Source organism: Nyctibius grandis, chromosome 9, assembly GCF_013368605.1.
Source record: "Nyctibius grandis isolate bNycGra1 chromosome 9, bNycGra1.pri, whole genome shotgun sequence".
Lineage (NCBI taxonomy): Eukaryota > Metazoa > Chordata > Aves > Nyctibiiformes > Nyctibiidae > Nyctibius > Nyctibius grandis.
In genome coordinates this window covers 13,099,841-13,120,356 of record NC_090666.1, presented here as the reverse complement: position 1 = coordinate 13,120,356, position 20,516 = coordinate 13,099,841, and the positions used below count along the sequence as shown (strand labels likewise).

The following is a 20,516-nucleotide window of genomic DNA, read 5'->3' as shown; positions in this document are numbered from 1 at the left end:
CATTTGTCTCAACATTCCCATCTCTCAGCTAGTGGATAGGGCATGGAACAGGGTCGAGCTTCTACCCGTCTTTCTGTGTGGCCCTGGTCTCTGCTGTCAGCTTGCACATCTTAAAAATAACACTACCCATTTTTGTGACGCTGTGAGATCAATCTATGAAAAGCATTAAGAATTACGACCTGTCGTAATCTGGAGTACAATATGCACGTTTATCTTGATGCAGTGGTAGCTTCATACTACACTGGAGGTGAAGAAATAAAGCATGAAAGAAGACAAATTACCCAAAAAATACTTTTTAAAGCTGCTTAAAGGGCTTAAACATGGCAAAACTCAAAGTAATCTTCAAGTGTGCTAAGCTATGGATAGCAAGCTGGACAGAAGTCTATGTTTATCATTATGGCAGCCATTTGACATGGAAAATTCTAATTCAGAATCAGTATGAATTGATTTTTGTATAAAATGTGTATGATAATCACTGAATTGGGGCCCTGAAAGACAGGAGAAACCTTTTCCCAGTAGCCCTGAATCTCCATCCACTCATTTGATATGCAGGACATTTTATGTGAACTGTTACAAGTTGTATTATCTTGTAGGAATTAATACAGTAATCCCATGTGGACAAAAAAGCTCTTTCTATTACTACTTACAAATAGCCTTTTATCAATGTTTAAATACAGATACTACTAAGCAAAACATATACTTCTATTTTGACTGGGCTCCCAAACAAGATTTAGTCATGGGAACACAATTTCTAGGAAATACACGTTCGCTAAGGTTTTTAGGCTTTCCAACTTGACAACAAAAGCAGAAATAAAATCTTACAGGAAACCTTTCAACACAACTGTAAGGAGGCATTCTAGAAGAGATCAACAAACAATCTAAAATAATTTTGTAACTTTTACTTCAGTACTAACCATGCAAAACAACATTTGTATGGTCTCCACGAGTTCAACAATAAAAAGTCATCAGTTATTTCCTGGTTTTCTCTGAGACACTGATACAATGTTAGCGCATATATATATACACACACACATGCATTATGTATATATATATATAAAAAAATACCAGCACATATATTTATTCAAGCAAGTCTCCATATGAAGCAAGCAGGAGTCTTGTCTGAATAAAAACTGTAGGTTCACACTTCAATCAAATCTACTCAAAGTTCCTCCATTACCATAGAAGACATGAGCACTAACCTGTTGTCAGTATCAGCACTGCATTTTGGAGATAACAACTCAAAGGATTTTGTAAATTTCACCACCTGTCACAAAAAAGTAACTTAAAATTGTTAAGATGAATATGTAAGGTTCCTATATTTAAACCATATTTTTATCCTATGGTCTTCAATCTGTATTCCCACAATGGAGAATTCATGTTCAAAATACACACTGCACAGTTCACTAACAAGCAATATCAAATCAAATAGTATCTTTAGATTCCTTCATGTAACTATTTTCTGCAACAGTATATGCTTCCCTTCAAAGGGCTTTGGAACATGAATTATGGAGCTTTACCCAAACTTTACATTTTTTTAATATAGGAAAAGAAACTAATTTGCACTACTAATTGCAACCAATTTTCCTTGAATATATGGGCCAACAGCATGTAAGTGAAACATTTTAAGAGTGGCTAATGTGACACAGAACAAAGGTGATGTTTTTGGATGCTAGTATGAGTCCCCATCTTCCACTTCAGTTCTGTACTGTAAAAGCTTTTCACATGACACACAAACGACAGTATTTTAGACATGGCTTAACATTGATTTACTCCATAGAGATCTATGTTGATATATAGGTTAACTCTCCAAAATAGGGTGAAATCAGGAAAATAACTGTTTTGCCACTTGTAAAAATGACCAAGTGGGTGGCAAGATGCTATTCTCCTACTTCAAATCAACCTAAGATTTATGACTATTTAGAAAAAGTTTAGGCTTAACTGAATAGCTTGGCTGTCCACATTTCAGAATTTGGTCTAGAGGAATGAGGACTCATTGCCTGTCTGGAAAAAAACCCCTCTGTGCTCAAAGGTAGAAATAGCACCAAGAGCAGAAAACTGAAGTGAACAATGCCACCCACAGCCTGCTACTAACACAATGTACTTTTCTGTGAAAAATAAAAATCATATTACACTTGCAAACATAGTGACATTTCGTAAGAATGTAGTAGAACTTTATCGTGTAATTATAAAATCAGTGTGGGGGATCTAGAAAGAGAAAATAACTAGAAGTATTAAAATTCTGTAACAGAGAAGATATAAATGCAATACAAATCTCAATCTTGCTTTTACGAATGCTAGTGTAATTTAGCGCATACTCCACTGAAAGTGCTAAGTTTCTGATAGTTTAAATGAAATAAGAATTATATCTTTCCTCCAGGAAAGAAAATAATGGGTTTTTTTCTGCCATACACACAGACTTATGATTCTGTCTCTGATAATCATTTAGACTTGTCATAGCCCTGCAACAAATAATCAGTTACAGAGTCAGTGAATCCAAAGATACTTGGATAGAAAAAAGAATGATATTACAAGCAACATTTTTATCCTTCAATTACTTCTCAAATCAGTAGAAAGGAGGATAGTTTGTGTTAATAGCCTGAAAACACTGAAGGGAGCTACCAATATAAAGGCAGTCACTTATTTCACTACTAATAACAATAGTCATAAAAACGTTAAATATTTTTAAAGAGGCTGTCATACACTACAAATGGCAGTACTGCAAAGTCCCAGTGAAAGCCCCTGTCAAAACTGTGCATGAAATCCAGCTCTTGACAAATACTTTCATATAGCTTAAGTCCATCCGTTCAACTTAACAGAGCTCTGCAATGAAATAATTATTCCTTGGTCAAGTGGACAGAGCAATTGCAAGAAACATACTTCAGCAACACTGAAAGTTGTATTTTCACTTCACCTGCTCAATGCAAAAGCTTCTTCCCTATCACTAGAACAAGTATGTGACTATCTAGACATCGGTACGTAAATGTGTCTTTTCCAATGGATTTTCTGTTATCTCAGGGAAAAATTACTAGGTCAAAATAATAAGAGGACTTATCTTTTCACAGCATTTTCATAATTTAGGAACTAAGAATGGTTATCATTATTTATTTTGCGAAGTATTAAGGAAACTTGTTAAAATGTTCAAACATAGCAACTCCCAAACATACCCCTGCCAACAGCTAGAGTGAGTGGAAAACTTTCAGGAAGGAACAAATCCCATGGAGTAGTGACCACCAAAAGTAGCTGAGAAAACTCACTGTGTTGCAGGTTCAGCCCTTACCATCTTGCTATTCTTCCACATTAAAATACTGGATTTCACAAAAAAACATTCATGAGAAGTTCAGAAGCTGACTATTGTGAAGACACTGATTAAATAGCTGTAAAGCCCATAGTTGCTGAATACACAGCATGGTCATTTAACAAAGTCTTGATGAGGTTATTTTTATATGTTATTTCTAAGGGACCAGTAGTCTGATTAAAGATGTAACATGTTACATACTCAAATAGAAACTACTCAAGTATTTCAGTTTGCTACAGTTAAACAACAACAGATGCAAAAATATGAACACTGTAGAACTACGAAAGATGTCTGATTATTTATTGAAATGTATGCAGAAAAGGTTAATTCTGAAAATGAGGATTAAGGATTTGGTTGATGATGCAACTGTTTCTGATTCTGAAACTGCTTGCAAGCACCACCCATTTGATAAGGCATTAGCCCAAAAATGTTAGCAAGGTCATAAATTCCAGGTAAATGTAAATGAAGCTACAGACAGAATTTTTCTTTCCTTCTAGCAGCTATACCATGAAAGAAAGGAGCAAATAAATATTTGATAACAAATCAGGTCATTTTTCTTGTTTAAGCAGACCAGAGGAGCACCTTGCTTCTCAGTTAAGCTGTCCTAGCTGCTCTGTAGTAAGTACTAATTCCATCACACAGACAACTGAGAATCACAGCATATCATCTGGATCACACCACTGAGATCCACCAGCAACTTACAGACATCCCATTAAATGCTTTCAAATGACCAGAAGGAATCATAAATGTACCTTTCGGTTTCCATCTGAAAAATGGCTATACTAGTTTTGTCTGGGATAGAGTTAATTTTCTTCATAGTAGCATGTATGGTGACATGTTTTAGGTGCATGATAAAACAGTGTCGATAACACAGGGATGTTTTTATTATTGCTGAACAGTATTACACAGTGTCAAAGCCTTCTCTGTTTCTCACTTTGCTCTCCAGTGAATAGATTGGGGGATGCACAAGGAGTTGGGAGGGGACACAGCCAGGACAGCTGACCAAAGGGACATCCCGTACCATATGACATCACGCTCAGGGATAAAAGCTGTGGGAAGGAGGAGGAAGGGGGGCACTTTCAGAGTTATATCATCTGTCTTTCCAAGTAACCGTTACATGTGATGAAGCCCTGCTTTCCTGGAAATGACAGAACACCTGCCTGCTGATTGGCAGTAGCATATGAATTCCTTATTTTGCTTTGCTTGTGCGCACAGCTTTTCCTTTACCTACTAAACTGTCTTTACCTCAACCCACAAGTTTTCACACTTTTACCCTTCCAATTCTCTTCCCCATCCCACCAGGGTGTGGAAATGAGTGAGTGGCTGTGTGGGGCTTAGCTGCCTACTGGGGTTAAACCACAACAGTGTTGTTGATAAAAATTCAACCTGTACCTAACTTAGATTTAAGAATGATGTGCTGGAAGAACACCTGCTGTCCAGTACTTACATATGATACGAAACAGCTTCGCCACAATAAAAGCAGCTGCTCCACCACTGAAATATTAGCCTTTCTACAGAACGTGCAGACATACTTACTGGTGATTCGATATCTTCCAGAAGTAACACTGAGCACCGTTCACACTTCAGCAGAGCCTGGGCCCGATGCATAATTTTCTTGACAATTTTCTCTAAGTCAGTCTGTTCCTCAAAGAGGTCATTCACTACTTCCAGTAAAGCCTGTATACAAGGACACAAAACTCTTGTATTGGTTGTAGAATAAATAAATACATGGAGCATTGCAAAGGAGGCATAACCTCTGGGACTGATTTTAATATGAGTGATCCATTGAAATCTTCATTCAAATAAAGTTCTTAATGATTATGGCAACAGAATTGGGGTGGGGGTATCTGAAGAAAGAAGTATTTCTTAGCTCACAACTGGGCACAGTCCAACTCCTAGCAAACAATGAGGATCTTTGAAACTATTTCACTGTGGTCCAAAAATGAAACAATGGCTGTAATGCAACTTCAAGTATGCAGTATGGATTGAGTTACTTGGTTTGCTATATTGAATTTGCTGGTGCATTTAAACTCCCCTTTATTCATTTATTACCCATTTTGCATGTTCAAAGCTAGAAAGAAAAACACACATCAATACTTCCATATTCCAACAGCACTGATCCAGTCTTTACCACTAACAACATGTCTGTAAAATACAGTGTTTTAAAATGAAGGGCTTCCCCTCTCATTTCATCAGCTTTAAAAATAATAGGCCATGTTCTTTCTTACCATGGGTCTGAAGAAGTGCGCTTTTTCCTTTATTCTGGTTTAAGGCACTGACACTAAAGAACATCCATGTAAGTAAGCATATAAACGTTAGTGGTCTTAGCTCTCAATGCAATGGTCATCAGCAAAATGTTGGTCACAGTCACTGGAAGTTGCTACCATTGGTGTCCAGTTGGATAGGGAAGGCAAAGTATGGGCTTGTCCGTCACACGTTAGTTGTACCTGCCAACTAACCTCAACCATGGACCAGGCAAAGCTGAATACCACCAGCAGGTCAAAAATGCAATTAAGTACAGGCCACCATGTAGCTTGTCAGATGGCAATGATATTTGTTATGCCTTGCATGGTTAACACAGCAACAAAAAACAAAGAATCTGTATCTCTAATCCAACTTCCTAATGTGTCCAACCACCAGAATTTACCATTTTCTAATGAAGAATGAGAACGTCCCTAATACTTTTCTGTTGAATGCCTCCCTCAGAAGATTAAACACCAACTCCTCAAAAGTCAGTCATTGTTCCCTGCAGGCTGGGAATCTGCAGCAAATTTTAAGCCTCTAATTACTCAAATTACAATTTTGTTTGAACATCAAACAAAGAAAGAAAATAAAAAAAACAAACTTAGGCAGAAAAACCTTTTTTTCCTCCACAAGTCTCCTCCACATCTCCAACCCAAAACACAGTGGTCTGTAGTCAGACCTGGACAGAAGATAAGTTCAGATGTTTCATGACACTTAAATACATACACTATTAGAAAAGGGCTATTCATAGTTTTCAAAGTCGTGGAAAGCATTACTTTCCATTCATGGAAAGGACCAAAATCCTGACTATATAAATGTCAGTACTCAATACACAGACCCACCCCACTGTAGTTCCTCTCACTTTGTGAAGCAAGAGTATGTTCAACACTACTGGTGGTATTTCTGCTGAAGCTTTGGTGAGCTGTGACCCACGATAACAAAAGTATCATTTCCCATCATTGCAGGAAAGGTGATTTAAAAAAAAAAAAGCCAACAATTCTAAAAACCCCTCAGAATTACCATTTTATTTCTTAAAAATATAAAGACCTCTCTAAGAAGTAAATGACGTGAGCTCAGCATTATTTTCACTCTTTGGAGCCTCCTGTCCCAACTCATGCATGGCATCAGCAATCATGAGTAATGTGAGTAATGTATCTATAAAGACACATGCTGTCAAAACCCTTCACATACAGGTTTTTTTCTTGCTTACCTTTATAAAGATATACCCACATTATTTGGACATGAATATTACAAACTCAGGATGGCAAAGGTTTGATATTTCTGGAATTTTATGAGCGTTTGAATCTCTGCCAAAGTAACACTCTCTCCTGCACTGTCTGTGTCACAAACGCAATTGTTTCAGCACTATGAAACATGGAACTGACATCAGGAAACAACAGCCACCATCACAAGCACATTTCCCTCCCACGCTCTGCTTGCTGCCTCAGTCAAGATAGTGTTCTTTTGAAAATGCATTTTTTGAAATAATAAACAGTTAAAACTGTCTGCTTAGCAAACACATATGCATAGCTGGAATCTGAAGGAATAAGAGACAAAGGTTTGTTATTGGTCTAATATACATTTTTTTTAACTTACCCTGCTTCTGTCATATTCCTTCCTTGAAGCTGCAAATAGCTGGGCATTGGATATGGCAATCCCACAGAATGGGAGATACATCTGCATGACCTAGTATGAAAAGAAACTCCCAGTCATTAAAAACAACTGCAATTAGACACTCATGTTACTAGCAAAGAGACCTAAACTTAGGTGACGTCCAAGGAAAGTCTCAGCTCACTCATTCTTCAGCAGAACACAAAAAAAACCCAAAACCATCATGTGCAAGTCACATAAAATGGGTGGAACAGAGATTGAATTGGTAGGAAAGAACAAATGCACTTGAGTTTATATGTCGCAGCAGTGACGATCCTCTATAACTTGTCTGGAAAATTGCAGATTCTCAAGTCTATAAAATGACTGAAGATTACATTAAATTACAGCCTCCCTAAAAAAAGTATTCTTTTTTTTATTTTGCCAGACTGCTTGAGTCACATTCCTGCTGATTTCTAGAGGATATAGATTTTGGAGAATATGAGCACAGTGGAACACAGCACATTGATCCAAAACTATTTAGTTAGAAAGCTGATCGTCTTCTCAATGAGGGGGAAAAAAAAAAAAAAAAAAAGGAGGTTAAAGAACATGCTTGGTAAACAAGGCCTTAATGCATCACCATACCTTAAGAAAGGTTGGACAAGAGAGACTGAGAAAATATTTTGAGGTGCACAAGATGACTTTAGGCTGTCTATGACTAGGCATACTTTAGGCTGGCTCTGCATGAAGTGAATAATCCAGGCTAGTCAAATACTTCAGTACCTATAGGACTGGCACTTTCACAAGTACAACAATGTATCAAAGTCCAATAATATTAGCATTTTTAAGCCACATATTGATAACATATCTGTATGATATCTGTAAGACACTGCCACTGCTGAGTGGTTCCCAAGCTTAGGTCTGAGACATTAAGTAAATTTTATAGGTGCTGAATAGCCTTAACATTTGCAAAGCCATGACAGTCCGGGCACTCTGCTGTTTACAGAGCCAAGACTGCTGCAGCAAACCTTCTCTCTGGTCTCTGTTGACTGGGAGATCCACTGCAAGCAATCCCTTCTGTGACAAGTTTTGGCATTGAGAAACTGGCATTTATCTTGAATTCCATTTAATTAGAAAATTACTGCTAACCCAGGGAAGCAGGCTATTGAGTCTACTTGAGGAAAAAAAAAAAAGAATGGTCAGTATCCAGAATAACTGAAACAGCAGCAACTGCTGTTCTACTTTATCTTCCTTAAACACTCCGTTGGCTACATATCTACTTAGTTTGTATTTGAGCAATGATGAGTTTTCTAAAAGGATCTTCATATTCTCTGAATTTTGCACCTTTGCAGCTGCCACTGTCAGAATAACTGCAGATTTTAAGGATGTACACAAATTCACCTATACTGTTAATTTGCAAATGCTTTACTTTTGTCCTCTTCCCATCATGGTTCCCTCTAAAGGAGAATGACACACTCTAGACTCTACAAACCCTTATCTCTTCAGGGAGGTAGTAATTAAACAAGCCAACTATCACACCAGATCTGTAGGAAAGAGTACATGAAATGAAAAATAAAGACTGTAACAAATCGCTAAGAGGGGGTTCATTTTTTATAAGAACTTCTCAGAGAATTTTGCATATTTCATTTAGATTTTTACATCCAAAATAAAAAAAACTATCTATATTTTCTTGTAATAGTACTAAATGCCACAGCCAAGTAATAGATGCAACACAGGAAAACTTTAACCTGAGAAAAATCTGACCTTTAGTGTAATCGTGAACATCATGGTGAGACTGGATACATTTTTACTTAGCAAAAAATAAGTAAATACTAGTATTTGTTTCCTCCCCTGCATTGAAACCTCTGTTCCCAAAAGTAATGTGACCCTGTAGCAATGAAAGCATACAAGAAGTTTCTGAACCTTCAGCCACTACAAAAACAGCTAGCAAAGATGTCTTTTTTAGCAAGAAGAAAATATGATTTTGCAATATTGAAAAACACTGCTCTCCAGGACACAAATTCCAAGGCACTGACTCTATATAGAAATTAACATCTATAAAACACTGGCTTATGAAATGTCAAGAATCTGGAAAGCTGCTGACGTACATAATTCTTTTCACCAGACTAATTATGTAAGGTGCAGTACAACTAAGAAAGAGACATCAAGCTGTTTAAGATAATCAGCAGAAGAAATTAATAAACATCCACAGCTATGAAGAAAAAATAAAAACCCAACCATCAGGTAGAGAGGAACCACCCTGTGACAACAGATAAATCAGTTATTCCTGTTTACAAAAGAACAATTGACAAAAGCCTACTGTCGTTCTTCTGTTGTACTTTCTGAACTGTAATGGTGACTCCTGCGCTTTTGGCAAATCGTAATACAGTACCAAATAAATAATAAAGACATTTCTAATGGTAACTGAATTTTAAATAAGACTTTTTTTTTTTTTTAACGAAAATTACAGATTGCAGTAGGAAGTAGTTCTGATTTCGAATTACGAATTTAAGTCTGCAATACTCAAGACTGCTTTACCAGCACCTCCAACACGTTGATGCTACCGCTGTTGACACCCCATACAAACATGGACTAACATAATATTCAGCTCTTATCTGTCCGAGCCACACACTGTAAGGAGCTGGTATTGTTATGCCAGATTCACTTCAGGGATTTTCCCTCCAGAGAGAACACAGAGTCGAGGAAATGGCACGTGCCACCATAAGCTGGACACATCCGTTTTCCTCCAAGTCATAGCTATGTAATTACAAATCCTCTGGCGTGCCAAGGTAAAAACATATTGCATCACTGAACCATAATGCACTGTAATTCTATTTCCATTCTTGCTGATTATTACTATTTCTCCTTAAATAGAAGGATATAACTTATAATGAGCATAAAGCACAGTCCATATTTTACTATCTTAATTCTCCAGCATGGATATGCCTCAGTAATATAATACTGACTTTTGGTAACAGCAAATAAATTGGGCAGAAGACCAAATTATATTGAAAGGACAGAGTACTGAAGTTGGTCATAGACACACTGTTAAGCAGCATGTGACAGGAAACTACACAGATAAATGGCATGGTTATTTTAATTCGATTCAGTGAGACAAAATCTTGTTTATAAGGAGCTGTTTTCTCTTTCCCTGTCTGCTGTTCTTCCTGCAGCACTGAACAGGTCGGGACAGCTTGTCTCTACCAGCCAATGTCCATACAGGTTTTACCAAATAGTTTCATTACACAGTGAAGCCAACCTGATGCTGGAACTTGTAAAGGAACCACGGACATCTGGTACGAAGGTTGAGTATGCAACATGTTTCTGTTACACCAATGCACAATATTGGTGTGAGATGCATGGAAAAAACACCTAACATACCCTTCTCAAGGACATAAAATAATTTCCCTTTGCTATACTGAAGGCCATTTAAAAAAAATAATTTTGAAGCAAAATGGACTATATCTGAAAGAAAATTTCCTTCCACATATATTTTGAATTAATGACAGGAAAAGAGCCTGCAGATTTACTAAACAAAACAATTTCCTAAGAAAGCAAATAGACAGAATATAAAACATAAAAAATATAGCTTTAACAGATATACCTCATGAATTTATTTTGGCAAATAAGATTAGCTGTAATGATTTATCACAGCACTTTGTGGCATATTAACAAACAAATCAGTAAATATCTGATAGTATATTTTAAAAATTATGTTCAGTCTGAATAATAAGCTAATCTAATGAACCTGCTGAGATGTTGGAAGAGACCACCATGTGTTTCGGTGCTAACTATAAGGTATTCAGATACAATAACTGCAGGTTAACAAGATTCTATTGTGAATTACTTGAGCATTCAGGGTCCAGGTAACCTGACCCAGTTTCTCATACCTAACCCTGCAAGTACTGCATCCTCGAGTAGCAACTACACTCACCTCACAAATTCACAGCAGCATACAAAAGCTAAAAAGCTGTGCTCGCTTACTAACTGTTCAATATTTGATCGGGGCAGGAAACCTTCTATGAAAAGAAGATAAGTAATGGGCACTGGTTCAATATCTCATCCTCTTCATTTCTAAATTCTATTATTTCATTATGGGGTTATTTTATGTTAGGAGTATTACAACGCATCTACCAAGGGAACAAACAGGATAAGTACTAGAAGCTTTAATATTCAATTATGCAACCACTTACATTTTCAGACAGGTCCTGAAGATTATGTATTTTTTCTGCAAAACTACACCAGTAGGATCAATTGACTGACCATAGTTACTTTTTCCTTCTCACAGAAGGATATATTCCCATTGCTTTAGTATCCCCACACATCTCCAAACCTGTATGCCCAAAGTCAGACCTTTAAATCCACAACAAGAACAGAAGCAGTAGCTTGATATTTGGAAGTATAAGGCATTCCCAAATTCTGCAATACTAACTGCTAGGACAAGAAAGATGCAGCCTGTGGGTTTTTTGTTGTTGTTGTTGTTGTTTTTTGTTTGTTTGGTGTTTTGTTTTTTTTTTTTTATGGCATCAGTTCTGAAATCCAGATGAAGCACAGCAGTTCTCCCTCAATTTCAGAGGAGAGTCTTCCATGTGTTTCCTCTTCATAATCACAATTTTATAGGCCAAAAGTTCCATACCTGGCTACATAGTTGTCTGGGAACATCAGCATTTGGACACCTACACTATAGCATCACACTGTCTTGAGATGTGACACTCATTTTCCTTTCACCTGGCTTTTCATAGATGCTGAGACATAGAATACATAAGTTAATAAGAGGCTTATCAGTGTTCTTCTGAACTGCTAAAAATAAGTCAAAGGTTTCTCTCATGATCTGGGCTTGGGTTTCACAATAATTGCATACATGATATAATTTTTTTTACCATCAGAAACAGGCAGGAGGACAGCTCTGGCCAAGCTCTTTCTGACAATGCCAGTCCTCAGGAGATACTGCCTTTGCCTTCAATGCACGTCCTGGGGACGATGGTCCTTACAGAACCTGCAAGCCTTTTCCTTGCTACTCAAGAAAAGCCTCTGTTGGCTCCTACTTTAAAAGTTCAAAAGAAGCCTATTTTCTAGAATTGGGCGTCTCGTAAGAAATAAGTTTTGAAATTTTCTCTTCACAAGAAGAAAGTATGAAAGTCTTTAGCTTCCTAGCCTCAGTGTTGTTTTACTCTCACAAATAGCATAAACTCCACAATCACAAAACAGTCTGAAATACCACTTTTCTTACCCTGTTTAGGAATATAGGTGTTCATCTCTGCAGATCTCAACACATCTTTTACCTTTTTTTTTTTTTAATGACAGGTAATGATATAGACAACGAAGCTGCACGCATGCAGACCTGCAATGCAGAAAGTTATTAGCTAATCACGAAAACCAGCCAGTGCTGCAATGGCAGCACACTGCAGAGGTAAAATGCTAGCTTCGCCCTTCCTGGCTGGAAAGCAGCCCTGAGTTCAGCTTCAGCTAAATGCAGTGACATTTACCCTACCTCCCCTGCATGCGGTTTCACCTGCACTAAGAACCCTCAGAGAGCCTCCTCTGCCGTAACTATCTGATAGATATAGTCTAACTCATGGTTTCTGACATACTCCAAGCATCTCCCTGCCTGTGGTCACAAATGAAAACAATTTTGAGGTCTGATGAAAGAAAGAAGCCTCTCAGTAAGGCTTGCGTATTCAATCCGACATGAACTCCAGGTTAAGCTCTCAGTAAATGCTTGTCTGGTTCAACTGTTTTCTTTAGCAGCCACAGGAGCCACTTCTCTTTATACAGCTTGCTTGGTAAGCTTGTGGGGGAAGGGAGGGAGTACAGGCTTCCTAGAAAGAGAAAAAAAGTCCTTTAAAGTAAATGTTTTTGCTATAGTTTAAAGTTAAGCGTTTTGTGGACATACTTAAAACCAAGTCAGGGAAGCCAGCTGCCTTTTGAAAGACTTCCTAAAGTGTTAAAAATAGGTTCAGAGAAGAAAATATTCTACTGAATTCTGAAAACAATAAACCAAAATCAATTGCAAAATGGTTAAGCCCAAGCATTCATCCAAAATCCATTACCTTCTGCCAGCTGTGCAGTGTCTGGCTATCCATGCCTCTGACAAAATCTGATCGACATCTAAGCTTGCAATTCTCAGAAATATTTACCAAAATTATTTTTCCACCCAATGCATGGACAGAACAATTGCTTGGTAGAGACTGTCCATGAATTATGGGCATACAAATGGAGCACATAGTTCCTGCTTATATCAGTGAACCTGCAGAGGCTCCTGGGCCAATTTTCTATTGCCTCTGACTTTTTCTTTTTAATTTCCATTTGCATGTGGTTATTATTTATACAGTACCATAAAAACACCCTCATGCTTACAAACATACAGCAGCATCTCTGTCCTATAAAGCTGACTATCTAACTATGGAAGCTTTTGGTGGCTGTAAACAGCCTGAAAAGGACCATGGGAGCATTTCTTCAGCACTGACTCTGTGCTTGGCTGCTTCATATAATTACTGGCACACACTCAAACTAGATGACTGCGTCACCAGACAGATTACAACCCATGTCTCCTGTAGGAGCAGACTTATTACAGTTTTAAAACCTGAATCCTATGTAGGTCACTGTCCTCACAAGCCGTGGCACTGGGAGACTATTGCATGCAGGACCAAGGGGCAGCAAAGGGCAGGAGTGCAGCTTGAAACTGGTACAGCCTCAGCCTCTGACCTCCTTCTGGGCCCCCATCACTGCCCTCCAGTTGCTACAGCACAAAACCCATCTTCTCTCTTTTCTGCTACGCACCTAAAATCTTTAAACCGGGAAGACAGATGAACACATTGAATGTGATTTAGAATAATACACTTGTAAAACTGTTTATACAGGCAGAACGTTATGCTGATCCTATTTCATTTTTCTTGTAGATATTTCGAGGTTTCTTGCCCCAGTCACTTTACAGCTAAACATTATTCATATCTGCCCTCACTAGCAGGAGGTGAAGCTCAAAAAAATCTAAACAAGCCACACTGAATTATTCTGTCATACTCACAAAAACATTGGCAGTGGCTATTAAATCTATTTTTAGCAATATTCTAAGACATATTTAAACATTTTAACATTGCATTGTATTTAGCACTTGGTGTAAAGTGAGAACAATAAATCGTACTGGGAATTTCCACAGAGCACCTAATTTTAAATGCTGATGCTCCAAATAAATCTGAAATATGAAAACATTTCTGCTAAAGACTAAAAAGCCAAAAATAATTTATATATAGGTAAAATTGCTACTATTCTAGGATCCCATCTTTTGATCTCATACATGCAAAAATCCAGCTATTTTCATTATAAATGTCTCCTTATTTTACACACACCTGAATCAGTGATGCCCAGTAATAAGCCCTGTCCCAGCAAACACTTCATGTTATACTGAGTTATTCAACATATGATACTAAGCCAGGATTTTCAGCAGGAAAAGTGGGGACAAGAGGAGGAAAAAAGTTACATAAGGAACAATTGTTGTTCTATTAAAATGAGAAGTGTGTGAACTGAGGAAGAGTAGGGGTAGCAAAGACCAAAAAGCAGTGACACAAGGAGCATCACCATGCTAGTGTAAGCACCTGTAAGCCCAACGCCTGGCATTCAGCACTTAGTCCTGGGGGTTCAGCAAACACACATCAAGCTTGAAAGCAATGAAAAAAGTCACCGTGCAGGGAGCCCAAGTGAGGGCTGAAAAGTTGAAGTGATATGGTTAAACCAGTAAACCAACATGCTTCTATATTAGAAGCAAGTTGAAAGCCATGGAAACTCCTTCCTGCAAGGGCTACTGAGGACTCTCAAATCTGGATAGTGGAAGTATGCACCATGTCTGTGTGGCTACCTGGTATTAGAAGGCCATTAAATCAACCCAACAGTTATAGATGATGTTTCTTTATCAAGTTAATGTTTCCATCCATTAGTTTTCAAAGTTGCCAGGGCACCACCCTTTGTATCAAAGTCTTACAGAGAAGTCCTAGGCAGCTTTTTTAGTTCATCTGAAACAACATGAATGAGCAGTATCACAAAAGGTCACGAATGTCCTCAAAACCACAACTCCTACCCACCAATTAACTCTCTTTCCTTCAAAGGCTGAACATCAGTTATCTCTGATGCATCCAAATTACATCATCACCCTGTCAAGCTGACAGGGTCCACAGAGGACATTTTACCTGTGTAATGTTTTCCAGAGAGATCAAGAGGGGCTGTTACTGCCTTGCTGCTCTCTCCTGTTTGAAGATGAGCCACTAGAGGACAGTCCCCACACGTGCGAGCCTGCAGCCATTGTGTAAGGCAGATAGTTCTGCAGTGCCTTAAATCTCAGTATATCAAAGCACTTTGGCAGACCATGAACAAAGTTTTACAGCAGCAATATCATGTTGTAATTTTTTTTCTAGAGACAGCAAAACCGAGCCAAAGAAAGATTAAATGATTTATCTGAAGGGAGGAAGAAGGTCACGAAGAAAGATTTTGTCAAAATTTTGGAAAAGCTCCTGGTTCCCACCACGCCTGAATCAGTGGACCCAGCCTGCCCAAAGACACTGTTAAAAAAGCTTTATAAATGTCACTGCATGGGATGGGAAGATCTTGGTATTGGGACTCCAGAGTGAGAGCAGTGAAGACTGATACTATCAATGCTAAAAAAAAAAAAAGTTGCAGATCAGAACTTTAAATTGGCATAGGAAAATTAATAAGTATCACTTCAAAGTTGATTTTTCCTACAACACAATTGCAGACTTCAGTTTTGCCATTTCAAATTGCACCACATGTCTGATCTCTGGCAGATATTACCCATAATAACCAACCATGCTAACTGAATGTTATTGAAGCCAAGAATAAATTCCATACGCATCCATACACTGAGAATGTCATCTTCAAGTCACAATTCTACTTACAACTCAGTTATCAACTCCCAATTCTTGTCAACAATATGAATCACATTTATTCATATACTACTTCTTCCTGCAGTCTTTAAGCATTAAAGTACACAAACTGAAAACTATTTCTACTAATTCTTGGCTTAGCCAGGACTGGATGAAGATGTCTTCTTTCGCTTTTCGTACAAATTAAATTTTATCTTTAGAGACAGAGTGCAGGTACAGAATCAGAATCACAGACTGGTTGAGGTTGGCAGAGACTTCTGGAGGTCATCTGGTTCAATGCCCTGCTCAAGCAAGACCACTGCTGGTTGCCCAGGACTGTGTCTAGACAGCTTTTGAATATCTCCAAGGATGAAGACCACAACTTCTCTGGGCAACCTGTGCTAGTGCTCGGTCACTCTCATGGTAAAAACGTGTTTCCTGATGTTCAGCCAGAGTTTCCTGTGTTTAAATTTACGCCCATTGTCTCTTGTCCTGTCACTGGGCACCACTGAAAAGAGCCTGTCTCCATCCTCCCATAAGCTATTTATACACACTGATAAAATCCCCCCAGGAGCCTTCTTTCTGCTAAATAGTCCCATCTCCTTCAGCCTTTCCTCATAGGAGAGATGCTGCAGTCCCCATCTTTGCGTAACTTCATTAGCCTCCGTCCAGTACATCCATGTCTCTCTTGTGATGGAAAGCCCAGAACTGGATGTGTTACTATGAGTCATGAGTGAAACTTAATCCTGCTGTTGCATAAATACTGTGTGCAGTTTAACCAAAAAAGAATTTAGCTCATCTATATATAACAGCCTGCACTGAGATCACAGTGATATTACTAAGTTTCTATTCAAGTTCTTCTCTCATATACTTCAAAAGGTGTTTTGTGATTTTTGAAAAAAAAAAAATTACCTGAACAGTAACCTTTTTTCATATTGGACTTTTTTTTAACAGAGAGAACATGTTTCTGGAATAGCTTACTGCAGAGGCCTGATCCTTTGCCATGCTGAGCTCCACTTTCAGTGAGGTGGGCATTCTTGCCTGCCTAAAGGCAATGCCAATAAAAGTTCTTCCTGGAATATAGAAGCCTGAATCTAGCACATAAACCAACCAGATTTCTTGGGTTAAATTGTGTCTGATATGAATAAGTATGAACTCCCCTGACTGCCCACTGTTTGCAACATTAGTCCGAAGGGGATGGAAAGGGTTGCGCTTCTGTTACAACTAGGAAAAAAAAAAAAAGGTGAAGCAAGTTTTCTTATGCAAGTGAGATCCAGAATTTGGGTGACAGCTTAAAAGAAAGCCAGTGACTCAGGACGCCAACTGTATTCCCTTACATTACTGCTTGTCAAGCAAAGCATTTCTAATATTTCTTAGGTTACAGAAACTTTATTCCCAAATGGAAAAAATCTTCAGTGGAGTGAAAATATCCCACAAAGGACAACATATAGCATAGATGACCCTTCCTTTCACCACATTATTTTACGTCTCTCTTCCAACCGGGATGCACCTGTAACTTGACCCTTTCTTCCATAATACACAGAATCATCACAACACAACATAACATTATATTTTTGACATACATCCTTATATTATTTTATTGAGTTTCTCCTTGACATTGGGAAATTTGCCAGTGGTGTTCTACATTTGCCTATTTTGAGTTTATGTATATTTAGTGACTAATATCATTGTTACTGAATGTCATGGCACTTTATGCTGGTGACACTTGTCTACTCTTCATACACGTCTCCTGAGAAAGCTGTTCTTATTCTCCTTTCCAATTTTTAAGATGAAAAATAATTGTAAGGAATACAGTGTATTCTCAGTGTATCATTTTTACGCACATTTTTTCTTAGAAATGCAATGTTTCTGCAAACATGCAGAATCTCATTCTAGCAGAACTGATTATACAACTGAACTCACTTGACAATACTGTGATTTGACTCTGATTATACCAGTTAGGCAATCTGAATTAGTTTCTATTATAGCATTTTCAGACCTGATTAAAAGCACTTCTAACACTTAGAACATGTATTGTAATTTCTACCTATCACATTGTGTTAATGTTTCACATGAGGAAGTAGGGGAATAAACCCTCCGAACCTTTGCTTTTAAGAAGAGCTCACAAACCCTCATGTTGGGCTCATATATGGAAAAAAAAAAAGCAGTGTATAGTAATAATATCTTTAGAACCGTTTCCGTCCAAAGTGACAGATAATTTGCTGGATGGAAACTTACCTATAAATCTAGAGAGCATCATTCTTAGTGGTCTAAGGTTAGTAACTACTAAATTGAGGACAGGTGAAAACTAATGTAATACCAAGGCAATAGAATAATTTCTTAAACCACAAGAAAGAACAAAAAATGCTAATTCTTCTTAGTTTCAAATGAAAGGAACTTTTGAAAGACCATCACAAAGTACAGGAAAATTCCTTAACTGTTTTCTTCATAATAATATTTATAGAAAAGGGTGTTAAGCAATTATATTGCCTCTCTTCTTCATTATGAGCACAGTTTAAAGGAACAATAGCAGAACAGTAGCAGAACCAAACATTGCTCTCATCTACATCACTGTGAGCCTGCAGTAATACCTCTGACATCTTGATTTGGATTTATGCGGTTGTAATTTACAGAATTTTGTTGTCTAAAAACGTAGAAAGGTGCTTGATGCCTCAAGGACATTTTCATCATCTCTTGCTCTATCAATTTCACAGAAGGCAGACTGATGTTAAAGTTTTTTACCCTTTCCAGGCAGATGCCAGTCAGAAGAAGCCACGCATAAATATTTACAGAATTTCTGTGCAATCACATAATTTGTAATACAGCCTGATTGGTTTGACATTCTCTGCTTTCTGTTCTATGTCTACCAGGATGTCCAAATCTCACATTTTACTGTTTAATCCATGCACAATAATGTGCCAATGGAAACAGGAAAGGAAGTGACCATCTCTGACAGAACTTTGAATACTACCCATAATTTCAGTGACACCAAGTAAGAAATATATATGCTATCTTTTGGTAAAATCTAAAGCCACAATTTTAGAGAAAGCGATTAAACTTGTGCTTCAATTTTCTATCTTTACTTCACTGCAAAAATGGGAAAAGAACACATACGGGGAAAAAAGATTGTCCAGCAAATAATAAAATGTGCAACTTATGAAGTTAAACAATGATTCAATCTGCAATATTGAAAACATACCAGTTCTAGAATGCAAATTTGTTTTTATATTAAAAATATTTCACTTCTGTCTTTAATCTTTGTTTAAAAAAATAACTTGAAGCCTTTTTGAATTCAATTGCTTTTCACAGAATCTTCACTAGACATCAGTAAGAAAGAAGCCGAGTATGAATGAGAGCCACAAGCTTCAGGAGTCAGGTGAAGTTAAGCCTTGGAAGGCTAAACTTTGCCATACCAATTAAAGTTAAGTCAGGCATATTCCTGAACTAAAAGCTACTTCTTTCTTTCCCTCGAATTCTCTCCAAAACCAGCACCTTATCGTAAGTGCTCTTTTGGCACTTGCTGATTTCTTCCTTACAGCCTCCTTTACCTCTGCAATCAGGCAGGTCAATATCATTAACTGTTTCCCGTTTCAGCTCATGAAATTTTAAAAATAAAATCAAGTAATAATTTGGATATTTCCCCAATTCCTTAGAACTTACAAGTACATGATCTAAAACAATGACTTACACAAAAAATGCATGTCAAAGCTGCATTCTGTATGTGGAGGACGTTAATCTATTCAGTTGAAATTGTGCTAATTAACTCAGACAGTAAATTAGTGTCTTCCAAAACTGCCTTTTCAGCACAACTGACCAACAAAGCACCAGACGCACTGTGTTCCATATTACTGCACCTTTGTGTTTTAAGACTGAGTGGGGTACAGAAGCCTGACTTAATTTTTTTTTTTTTTTTTCCTGTGCTGCAGACTTCAAGGGGCTGATGAAAGTGTGTGGGCTGGTTTGGATGTGAGCCATGCTTTTTCAACACATCATTGTGTCTCCTGCACTAATGACTCACACCTGCACATGCTGCTATCTGATTTCTAGGCAAAGTTATTTATAAACTGGAACTGCAGGGCCAAATCCTGGTGGTATAACTATAGAGATCATGATTTACCTAAAGCACTTGTCTGTGAAGTATAGACAATTTGGGGACACTGAATTCACTCTCCTTTCAGGTGCCATGAAAACTGGACACATCATCTCCCCTAACAAAACCCACATTGCAATTTTATCTTGCAGACTGCTATGGATCTGATGTGGTAAAGCCCTGCTTTTCATCTGGCTGCAAGATAAACAGAATCACAGACCTCTGATGACCCCTGGACACAAGAAAACATCCTATCTTTTCTCACAGCAGGTACAGGAATTATTTGCCATACAGGCTGTTTATACCTTGCATATTGCAGGCCACTGCAGACAAAAAAAGATATTTTATTCAAGGAAAAATACTGTTGCCCCAAGCTTATGATTACAGTCTTGTTGGAAGTATCTCTCTCACTGGTCCAGAAAAGCATTCA

General features: G+C 37.8%; 1 protein-coding gene across 1 annotated transcript in view; it reads right to left on the bottom strand.

Annotated features, from left to right (window-relative positions):
* The window catches only part of PDE11A (phosphodiesterase 11A), a 136,984-nt gene that overhangs the window by 71,885 nt on the left and 44,583 nt on the right, over positions 1–20,516 (bottom strand). The window contains exons 3-5 of the mRNA XM_068407919.1: positions 7,136–7,225; positions 4,832–4,972; positions 1,200–1,264 (exon numbers count right to left, since the gene is read on the bottom strand). Of these exons, the coding sequence (XP_068264020.1) occupies positions 1,200–1,264; positions 4,832–4,972; positions 7,136–7,225 (296 nt within the window). The remainder of the gene's footprint in view (positions 1–1,199; positions 1,265–4,831; positions 4,973–7,135; positions 7,226–20,516) is intronic.